General features: G+C 32.6%; 1 protein-coding gene across 1 annotated transcript; it reads left to right on the top strand.

Moving 5' to 3' along the window:
• Positions 1-9,767: 9,767 nt before the first annotated feature.
• Positions 9,768-10,164, top strand: LOC118344575 (transcription factor IBH1-like). The gene is made up of 2 exons (XM_035685605.1): positions 9,768-9,850; positions 9,961-10,164. Exons 1-2 carry the CDS (start codon positions 9,768-9,770, stop codon positions 10,154-10,156), a joined length of 279 nt encoding a protein of 92 aa, XP_035541498.1. The 3' UTR covers positions 10,157-10,164.
• Positions 10,165-11,579: the final 1,415 nt, after the last annotated feature.

The raw sequence follows: 11,579 nt of genomic DNA, 5'->3' as shown, positions 1-11,579 counted from the left end.
GACGTCAGCCACCCCCTGTAGAGGATCTAGTTCCTCCGACGCAGCCTGAGCCAGGTCATGTCGGGAGTAGTAGTCAGCATACGCCGAGTACATCTGCAGGAGATGTGCGGCCTGCTTGGGTTGATGCGGTCATCTCACAGCTGACTGCGCATATTGATCATAAGATCGATCGATCGCTCGAGGCTATATCGGCGTCTGTTGCCGAACTCACCCATCGTGTAACTATCCTCAACGACAAGGTTGATACCTTGACTGAGGAAGTACGGAGTTCGACTTTTGCGGATAACGTTATCATCTGACTGTTGTTTACTACGTTCTATCAATTTTTGTATTTTATTTTTAATATTTGTAACGAAAAATATTATGGAATATTTTTATCGTTTTTTCATTTCAATTTTTAATCTTCTTTGATGTTATAGTTTTCAACTTTAATACTAAATCACTGCATTTCAAATATATATAAATCAATAATATATATTTATATATTACAAAGTGTGTATATATAAATATATACAATTCAATTTTTTAGACTTGTTCACAAATTATGCACAATAAAAATACATAATTTTTAAATTAAAGTCATTTAATTTAAATTTACAATGAACGTTCGAACGTTAGTAATTAACGTTCGCATGTTGGCGGAAAACATTTTACGTTCGAACGTAAAATTAATAACATTCGAACGGTTGCGCCAAAACATTTTACGTTCCAACGTAAACAGACATAACGTTCGAACGTATATGTGACGTTCGAATGCATATTTCCCATACGTTCGAATGTAAAAAAATCTCATTCTATCTTTAGTGACAGTTTCCAAAAACTGTCACAGAAAATGCCTTTTAGTGACGGTCTAGGGACTGTCACAATTTCCCAACCGTCACTAAAAAGCAATTGTGTTGTAGTGATTCAGACGCTCCAATTTTTATTAATTTCTTGCCAAGGTCAAGCTGCTTTAGTAATAATGGCTTAAGTGCCATCCGAATTGATGCTAGCTACATACATGACATGGTTCATTTTATGATAATTTTATTTTTGAATAACTGGATAAGTACTGTACGTTCATAGATGGTTTGTTCATCCTAAATCGTGCCCTCACTACAAGAAAAACGAGCATTTGAGACGGATTATTTGTGATGAGGATGACTATATACAACCAAAGTAGATTTATTTTTAGCAGAAAATAATTATTTTCGTAGAAAATAGTTGGCCATAGATAAACAATTTTCTTATACTAGTAGGCATCCAAAAGTGTCATCTTGGATAACAACTTTTTAATTCAAATTTAACCGAGAAACATCAAATCCGAGTGATGAAAACAAAAAAATCTAATAAATCAACATATTAATGATTAGTATAATTGTATTGATCAGTACTCATGATTACATTTATATATGCTTCTCTTGGTGATCATGATCATAAAAGCTCTGCGAAAAAATGATAAAAATATAATGGCAACTAGCTATTATGCTCTTAATCATTTGTTTCCCACACCCTTCATAAGAATATAGGCTCGTTGTTATTCTCAACTTTCTACTTAAGGTTTTGCTAGCTGTTCCCCATTTATGTCGAAAATGCTTGGGGACATGACCTGAGCCTGACAATTAAGCTTGGAAGGTGTCTAGCAAATCCATATAGTCCAGAAGCTCATAATTTGTGGGGAGATAAATGGCATCAATGCAGTCTTTCGATGGCGTCCCAAAATCTTCAGTCCCCATTGTTACTCGAATTATTTGATTTTCTCCAATATCTTATATATAAAACGATTAATTGCTAATAGTGTCAAGCTTGAATGCAATCGAATATTATGAAACGTCTAGTTTGTATTTATTGAACAAAAACATGAAAATAGTATGACAAATAAACGTTCATGATGCATTCATTTTCTGAGTTCATGTAAATGAAAACCTTCATGCATGAAAAATGACATAACTAATTGCCTGAATTTTTTCATGCAAAAGAGCAGCTTGGATCGTCATGCTCATGCAAATAAAAATCCCAACAGATCATAAAACGATAGCTTTGAATTCAAATGAAGGATTATTGTAGTGTGCAGAATGGGTACTCTTAATTAATTAAGTAATTAAGCTTCTATCCAGTTTCCATTAAGTAATTAAATTCTTGCCGAGTGAGCATTCCATCTATATATGTGGTGGATCGTACGTACATGTCCATTGACGTGATTAAAATTCTAGAAAATAGTACTAACTTTTTATACTAAAAAAAAAAAAGACAAAAACGTAGAAAATGGTGAGAACTTTTAGTAGCTTAAGAAGTCAAAAGCGTGGATGTATAATTTTATCCTTAATTAATTATATAGAATATTATAGTGGACATCCAAAATAAATTGTGAAGTTGAGTACTGCCTTTCTAATCCTTTCAATTTCCTTGTATCACCCAGCCCTGCCAAGCCATTATTATTGCTGCCTATAAGGCTTATGTAATGTTGGACCCAGTACTGGACATGCAGATGCATGACTTCTTTGTATTTGGAAGTTGCTAATATAATTAATCCCTTGGATTTGGAATGTAATAGTTACAAATCCTTGAACAGTTTTTAACTTAAACTGATCAATGATTTTTAACAGTTGATGAATGCAGTTGATGAATGAGTGTTGATTTGCTTCAATACATTGCTTCTTAATGTCCGGTTATGATAACAGACTGATTATATGCAAGATTTTGATTCAATATTTGGTTTTGAATTAAAGGAAACGTGGCCAATGCATAAACCTGCAATATTGGACATGTTAATGTTATTAATTACGGTTCACAGAAGGAGTAATGATCCAATGATTAATTAGTAGTGAATTTTCAAATCAGGGAGTTTGTACCTTGAAAAGGATCAACCAATTGTCACAGTATGACATCTCCATATATGCTCTTTGATGATTTTTATTTGCAGTGATTTCAATCATTTGCTGGGAATTAATAATTTCTAATGGATGAAGATGTTGTATCGACGATGGATGAAGCGTCGCAAAAAATGCCTAATACAGATAAATTACACAATACTCTGTAAATGTTGGATGGTTTATTGCGACGCTTACTGGTTTACATTATTGTCGTTGGAAATATGCTTCTTGCAACAAAATTATTAAATGCTGCAAATGAGAACAAGCTTTTTGCAGTGATGTTAGACTTTTTGGGGCGAAAAAAGTCGACAATAAAATTATACATATTCCAACGATTTTCTTACTCGATGCAAGTAACCTTTTTCAATACCATCGATTGTTTAGTAATTGCAGGCACTATTAGAAACATGATGATGTATAAGGCCACCTGCTTGGCAAACCCCTCTGAATCAACAACACCACACCAAGCACCAGGGAAATCCAAATCAAAGGAGTCAAGAGCCCCATACAACTTCCTCTTCGAATCCAAATCCATTTGGGTGGTACTAGCAGACCAATAATTTCCCATGAATCTCTCTGGTCGAGAGGGACCATCATCACTTGGTCTGTCTGGACACTTGCGAGAATGTCTAGAGAGCCTCAGGAACCAAAACAAGAGGTATAATGAGGAGCCATTGGCGACGAAAAGATAAGTAAGGAAGGAGAAGTCACAGTGGGAGAAAACAAAGAACAGAGCATGGGTTGAAAAGAAAGAAAACTTGGATTTGAGGAGGATGCAGCGGCAAGAAACAAAAACAAAACGTGGGAAAAAGAACAAAGGGTTAAGAAAGAAATGTTGACAGTTAGATAACTCCCAACAGGAAAGTGATAGGTGTCATTGGCAATGAAGACAAAATGGACAAATCCATCGATTCGCGTTGCACGAAGTATGTGGGATTAGGGCTGAGCAAAAATCTGACAATCCGACTCCGAATCCGACTCCGCTCTGGCTTTGACTTGTCAAAATCTGAGTCAGAGGTTTTTTCCCCTTGGAAGTCGGAGTCAGAGTCGGATTCAGAGTCACTGATGAACCAAATCTGACTCCGCTTCGATCCAACTCCGACCCTCCGCCTCTGCCTCCGACGTGGCCCTCCGACTCTGCCTCCGCTTCCGATTTTATACATATTTTATAAAAAGATGTGTTTTTCTATATATTAATTATTTAAATTTTATACAACTATATCTTATATAGTTAGTTAAACTCAATAATATACTAATTAAAATATACTTATGCTATAATATATAGACTAAATTGACTAATAATAGTTTAGTATATGACTATAATATACTACTATAAACACTAAGATGCATAATAACATCAACATGTAATATTGTAATACTAATGAATAAACACTAATCTATAAATTTATAATAACATATAATACTAATTTATAATAACTAAAGTATTATTCATATAAATTACTAATATTATTAATTACTACATATAAATTAGTAAACCACTTTAAGCCTATATATGAATTACTATATAAATCACTATAGTATTAATTACTAATACTATATTACTATATGATACTATTAACTATAGTGATATACTAGTATTAGACATTAGTGTACTAATACTAATATTAATATAGACTATAGTTATAACGTATAGTATTATAACTAAACTAAATCACTATAACTTATACTAATATAGTTATACTAAGATTTAAATCACTATAACTAATACTAATATAGTTATATTACTATAGGGTACTATTAACTATAGTGATATACTAGTATTAGACATTAGTGTACTAATAGTCTAATACAATCAGTGATATAGTTAGTATAATATTTATACTAATACATTATATAGTTATACTAAATTAAAATCACTATAGCAAATACTAATATATAATTATGTTAATCACTATAACTAATAGTAATATTAATATAGACTATAGTTATAACTTTTAGTTTTATAACTATACTAAATCACTATAACTTATACTAATATAGTTATACTAAAATTTAAATCAATATAACTAATACTAATATAGTTATATTACTATAGGGTACTATTAACTATAGTGATATACTAGTATTAGACATTAGTGTGTTACTTGTTTTATTTTTGAATGCATGTTAGTATGTTACTTGTTTTATTTAGTTGTATTTTTTGTTATAATCAAAAGTTTAATTAGTTTATATTATAATGTTGAGAAAATTGAACCTGGAAAATGAGCCATACACAGTAAGGAGTGGCTTTGGCTAAGCCCATGGTCCCATTTGAAAAATAAGAGTTGAAGATAAAAAGGATTTGCAAGTTAAGAAAATCTAGGGCACACATGTAGGCGTTATTAAGGCCTTCCAAATTGATACTGCATCAACACTGGAAACAAATATTGTGGGGGTAGTAACGGATGTTGAAAGGTATCCACCCTATGGGGGAAACCATTCACGGGAAGATTAAATGCTGATGGCCCACACTTCAAGAAGGGGGGGGGGGAATAATCAAACCTAAAAAAAGGAATTACCAAGCTAAGTCAGCAAACCTTGTATAAATTATTGACCAAGGTACGCATCCAAAGAATTTAAGCTGATATACCATTAGAGCATAGTAAAACTCTTCTAACTTAAGCATCAAAGGCATCCCTTGCCGAAATCCGAACCAATTGCCTTTCTCTGGTTACAAGTTAAATCGAGCATATATAAGAAATGTGTGTGAAATACGTCATCAACAATGTGGATGTATATTTATGCTAAAAAGTACAAAATTGCAATGTGCGTTTATCTAACTCTATTGTTTAAGTGATTCTTCGAAGATATATTGGATTATAGTAGGTGTGACTTCAACAATCAATTATATTGAGCAGAAATATTTCTTATCCATTTTTTTTTTGTTTGAATTCACCTAACCGTTAATTGACGTATTTGATTTGTTGTTTAAATGTAATTATTTTAAAATGAACCAAAATAGAGAAAAACAATCGAAAAAAAACTATTTCTAAGTTTAGGAAAAACATATTAGAATACAAATTTATTGGATACAATTAGCGTGCCAACGATTGAGTCCATTCGTGAATATTGCTATTGCATTCTTTTGAAGTTCTAGCTAGCAGCACTAGAAATAGAAAACAGTATGAAAACCAATCTTGGATTTGGATTATTATAAAAGAAGGACATTCCCACCACATCTCAATATCACTAACTTATATTAATACTCCATGCATGTCTTGCTAGTTGATGCGTTGCCGAGTTACCTATTCTGTTGACATGCAAAACTTTAACCTTTCGAAAACAATTCATCATTTTCCGAAAATCTTGAAAAAGAAAATCAAAATCAGTGTAGTACTCAACATGATTATTCAAAGCATCAACAAGAATTAAACAATCAATTTCAAGCAATATCTTCTGAGCAATCCATTGAACACACATCTACAACCCCCTTGACATAGCAATAGACTCTATAAACTCACAAGAGACCACTTCCCTTTCTAACTTACTGCAAGCAACTAAAACAACTTTTTAATTCAAATTTAACAGAGCAACATCAAATTTGAAAACAAAAAGATCTAATAAATCAACATATTAATAATTAATCCTTAATGCTATTGCATATAATTGCATTGATCAGTACTCATGATTACATTTATCTATGCTTCTGATCTTAGAGATCATGATAATAAAAGCTCTGCGAAAAAATGATAAAAATATAATGGCAACTAGCTATTTTGCTCTTGATCATTTGTTTCTCACACTCTTCATACGAATACAGGCTCGTTGCTAGCCGTTTCCCATTTATGTCGAAAATACTTGGGGTCATGACATGAGCCTAACAAGCTTGAAAGGTGACTAGCAAATCCATATAGTCCAGAAGCTCGTGTGGGGGAGATAAATGGCATCAATGCAGTCTTTCGATGGCATCCCTACAACTTGCAAGGAAAGTGTGACTGTGTCTCAGATGGGCCACTATATTATTTACATCACCTCCTTACGGCCAAAACCTACAGTCACCAATGTTACTCGAATTATTTGATTTTCTCCAATATCTTATATATAAAACGATTAATTGCTAATAGTGTCAAGCTTGAATGCCATCTAATATTATGAAACGTCTAGTTTGTATTTATTGAACAAAAACATGAAAATAGTATGACAAATAAACGTTCATGATGCATTCATTTTCTGAGTTCATGTAAATGAAAACCTTCATGCATGAAAAATGACATAACTAATTGCCTGAATTTTTTCATGCAAAAGAGCAGCTTGGATCGTCATGCTCATGCAAATAAAAATCCCAACAGATCATAAAACGATAGCTTCGAATTCAAATGAAGGATTATTTTAGTGTGCAGAATGGGTCTTAATTAATTAAGTAATTAAGCTTCTATCGGCCAGTTTCCATTACATTTAGTTTAAATTGATCTTGCCGAGTGAGCATTCCATCTATATATATGTGGTGGCGGAGTACATGATGATGTCCATTGACGTGATTAATTAAAATTCTAGATTAATTTAAACCTACCACTTCATGTACTGTTTGTATAATTAATTAGTACTCCTAACTTTTTATACTAAAAAAAAAAAGACAAAAACGTATAAGAAAATAGTACGTACTTTTTGGAGCTTACAAGTGATCAAAAGCATGGATCTATAATTTTATCCTTAATTAATTATATGTGAAATGTGAAGATGGGTTCTAATTAATCCCATGCATGAAACTAAAGACAATATAACACCACGGGCCTTCGCTAACAGACAACATTATATCATGTATTAATTGGTCCACAAACATGTATAGTACGTACTCTCTCTCTCTCTCTCTCTCTCTCTCTCTCTCTCTCTCTCTCTCTCTCTCTCTCTCTATATATATATATATTATGATCCATGAGCAGTCCAACATCCACATGCATAGGATGTAGCACGAGATCGTCCCGATAAGAATAAAAAGTGTTTTTTATTTATTTTTTATTTTATTTTTTTATACTCTTAAATATTTTTTAAAAAAAATTCACAATATAACTTAAAAATATTTCTTTAATTACTAAATAAAAAAAATTGTAGGGACTTAACAATTGGTGAGCTTAGCATTTTTAATGGTCCATATATTATATGTACAGTAAGCCTAATAATTAAGCAGAATCCAACATTCCAAAGCAGTGTACGTATGTACTCTAATCAACGATACGGCCTCATTATTAATGGATAAGATATTTTTAGACAACTACATCAATCGTCTCCAATTTAGAGCTTATTTGAACAGCGAGATAAGATCAGATAATTTTAAATAAGTTAAATAAGATATTATTATAATATTATTTTTTAATATTATTTTTATTTTAATTTTTCAAAATTTTAAATTATTTATTATATTTTATATGAGAATTTAAAAAAAATTGTAATGATGATATGAGATGAGATTATGAGATGGGTTGAGAATGTTTGTGTAACCAAACGGGATCTTAATGATAGGTTCGAACTTGCCTAGTATTTTTAAATAAAAATTAAACAAATAAAGCTCGACTGTCTACTACTCACTTAAGTACTGATATTAGACTAGTCAAATTTAAATTTTGACTAAATTTTTCCAAAATCAGTTGCATTGGACTAGTCAAATCATTTCAATTCAAGTTATGAGCTACAGTAAATAGAAAACAAAAACCATATTTGGTGAGTTACAATTCACCAATTAAAAGAATATTTTATTAAAAAACATTCTATTTCCCTTCCTTCTTCTTCATGTTAAATAATTTATTTGGATAGTAAACATTAAATATTAATTAATATATGGAGTGTATTTATAAAATATAAATATATATATATATATTAAAATATATAATATTATATTATTATTTTAACTTTAAAATGATTAGTTTAATCTATTCTAAGACTAGCTATTGCCAAATTCAAATCCAAATTTTAGCTTTTATTGAGCTAAAAGCCCTGATTGAACTAGTCAAAAGGCATAATTTCTCAACTTTAAGCTACAGTGAAATCGCATCCCTGGCCATAGTTGGCAAGTCACTGTTGAAAGATCAATGATTTATTTTATGGAAAAATATTTGCATCAGCCTACTATTTATCACACACTCAACACACTTAGTGTATTGAGTTAAAAAAAAAAAAAAATTGAATGCATGTTGTGTGGAGAGTATAGGCTTATGCATAGAATTACCCTTATTTTATTGTTTCCGTCCCAACAGCCGCTATCTCTTTCCCTCGTATTTTCCTTCACTCAAAAACTCACTCTTCTCTCTGTTTTCCTTTCTTCAGAAACTCTTCTCCCTCCTCTATCCGTTCCAAGGTCGATCTAGACTCCTCTTCTCTCCTGCACATTCATTTCGCACGACCATCTCATTATTTTTCTTTTCTTTTATTTTCCTTTCCTTTTCCTCTTCCTCTCCCTTCACATCTCCTTCTCCCTATCTCCCGCACAACTCTTTTCATTTTTCTTCCTGTAAAATTTCCCACAGCTCTCTTTCCAACAGCTGCTAAGAGCTTCTCTCCAGATCATATACCAAAAACACGGTAAGATCCGAAACCCTAGCCTTGATTTTTTTCATGTATTTTGCTCGGTTTGTTTGGGTTTCGATAGCAAATTTCGTATACTCCATTTTTGGATTTTCTTGGGTTTGGGTTTTGAGTATGAAATGGGTATGAATTTGTGAAATGGGTATCAATCTATTGTGCGATGGATTTTTCTTCATTTGGTGTTTGTGCATTTTTGTGGAAGTTGTAGTTTCTGGTGATGGATGTGGTGCAGTTGATGTGGGAGTTTGGTGTTGGGAGGCATGGCTGGCAGTATGAAACTCTATGTATGTGTTTTTCAGTTTTTTTTTTTTTTTTTTTGAATAAACGAGGGAAGTGACTCTGCTTGGGTTGCTCAATTAGGTCTGGAGTTCGATGGGTTTGGGGATGAACAGATGGACTATGGGTACTGGTACCCTTCCCCCTGAGGATTTCTCTTCTCTTAAAATGTCATTTATGGATGGTAATTGGGCTTGCATTTTCAGGTTGGATGCCTTTGCGCACTTCATGCATATTTGTTTTGTGAGTCTTTTCCTAGTTCACTGTCCTCAAATGAGAACAATAAAGCACAAGTATCAAATTGTGTGTAATTTAGGAGATCTTCGAGGCAGAGGCGGGCTGGTACTCGATGTTGGGCGGTGGAAATGAAGATGAAGAAGCTGCAGAGTCTGATTCCGGGAGGGCAACGTTTGAAGCCGGACCGACTCTTTCTTCGTACTGCAGATTATATCCTGCATTTGAGGCTGCAAGTAAACCTGTTGCAAGCTCTTTCCAAGATTTATAAACCATGATCGAGTTTATATATATATATAATCATTGCTACTCTATTAATTAAGACATATATATTTAAGATGTACTGAAAATGCCATGCCATTAATTATCTTGAGTCGTAGTCACTACAAGAAACAGGGTCTTTCCCAGCGCTTAAAGTACGTAAACCTAAATCGCTGCAAATAAGTGTTTGTAGCGATTTATGTTGCACCGGACGTTGGTCGCAATTGTAGAGCCTTTTCAAAGATTAGCCAACGAATTAAAAACTTCGTCGCCAAAAATTTTTATTTACAACAATTTTTTTCGCTGCTAATATTATTAATTTCGCCGCTAATAAGGTTGAGATTTCAGTCTCGTTTCGTTGCAAAAAAGTATTTGCAGCGTTTTCTATCGTCGCGAATACACAAAATATCGCCGCAAATACCTTAATATTATTTGCAGCATGTTCAAAAATCGCCGTGAATAATATTTTTTGCAACGGTTAAAATCGTCGCAAATAAGGTTGTCTTTTTGCAGCGAGTAAGTGTCGCTGCAAAAGTATATTTACTGCGATATGTAGTCGCCGCAAATAATCCTCTATGAAGAAAAATATTATTTCCGGCGAAATATACCCGCCGGAAATAATTTCAGGTAATTAAAAAAAAAATGCACAAAACAGAATGAATAACAAACAGAAGCAAAGCAGAAAATATTACCAATGGAGAACAAACGGACCCATGTGTTCCAGCATATACATACACGATCATTCTAATATATATTATGAAGATATCAATGGCGTCCAAAATAGAATTGAAATCCGTGATTAATTAGTAGGAGGACCTAGCTACTATACCATGAACATGCAGGCCAGCAAGTATATATAGTGCAGGTCAAGGCTGGATATGAAAAGAAATTAATTATATATTAATATATAATAGAAGTACTACTACATGAGAGTGGTACTAGTTTCAGTCGCGGGAAATCCAGACATTTCCCTCCTATATATATTTATATTCCTTCTCCCTCAAATAACTCATGTAGACCAAGATGAAACAAAAAGAAAAGAAATCATGTGGATGCTCAATTAAATAAATGTATGATTTTGATTAATTCAGCTCAATCTGTTAATTGCATGCCAGAAATATATGCACAAATTAAAGAAGATCAAATATATATATATATATATATATATTCTATGAGCTACTAAAATCTTGCATGCCTGATTTCATTACAGTATAATAAAAACAAAATAAATAAATAAGTAGAAAATTTAAAGGACAATTAATAGAAATGTCACAATTGAGGCATGCATGCTAGCTAGTACCAATATTCATGAAATAAAACCATACAGGCATTTCTTTTGTGAACCCAGCTCATGACTAATCTTTGGATGGACCACTGACACACGAAAGGGTCTACTACCTTTCCTTTTTTCTGAACAACTAGATTGAATTAATCAAAGCA

Source organism: Juglans regia, chromosome 14 (genome assembly GCF_001411555.2).
Source record: "Juglans regia cultivar Chandler chromosome 14, Walnut 2.0, whole genome shotgun sequence".
NCBI lineage: Eukaryota > Viridiplantae > Streptophyta > Magnoliopsida > Fagales > Juglandaceae > Juglans > Juglans regia.
This window is presented reverse-complemented; position numbering and strand designations above follow the sequence as displayed.

Bases quoted from the DNA above. Each gene is read 5' to 3' on its own strand.
- LOC118344575 (XM_035685605.1), top strand. From the start codon at position 9,768: ATGGGTACTGGTACCCTTCCCCCTGAGGATTTCTCTTCTCTTAAAATG. The intron at 9,851-9,960 runs GTTGGATGCCTT...TGTGTAATTTAG, and splicing joins AATTGGGCTTGCATTTTCAG to GAGATCTTCGAGGCAGAGGC.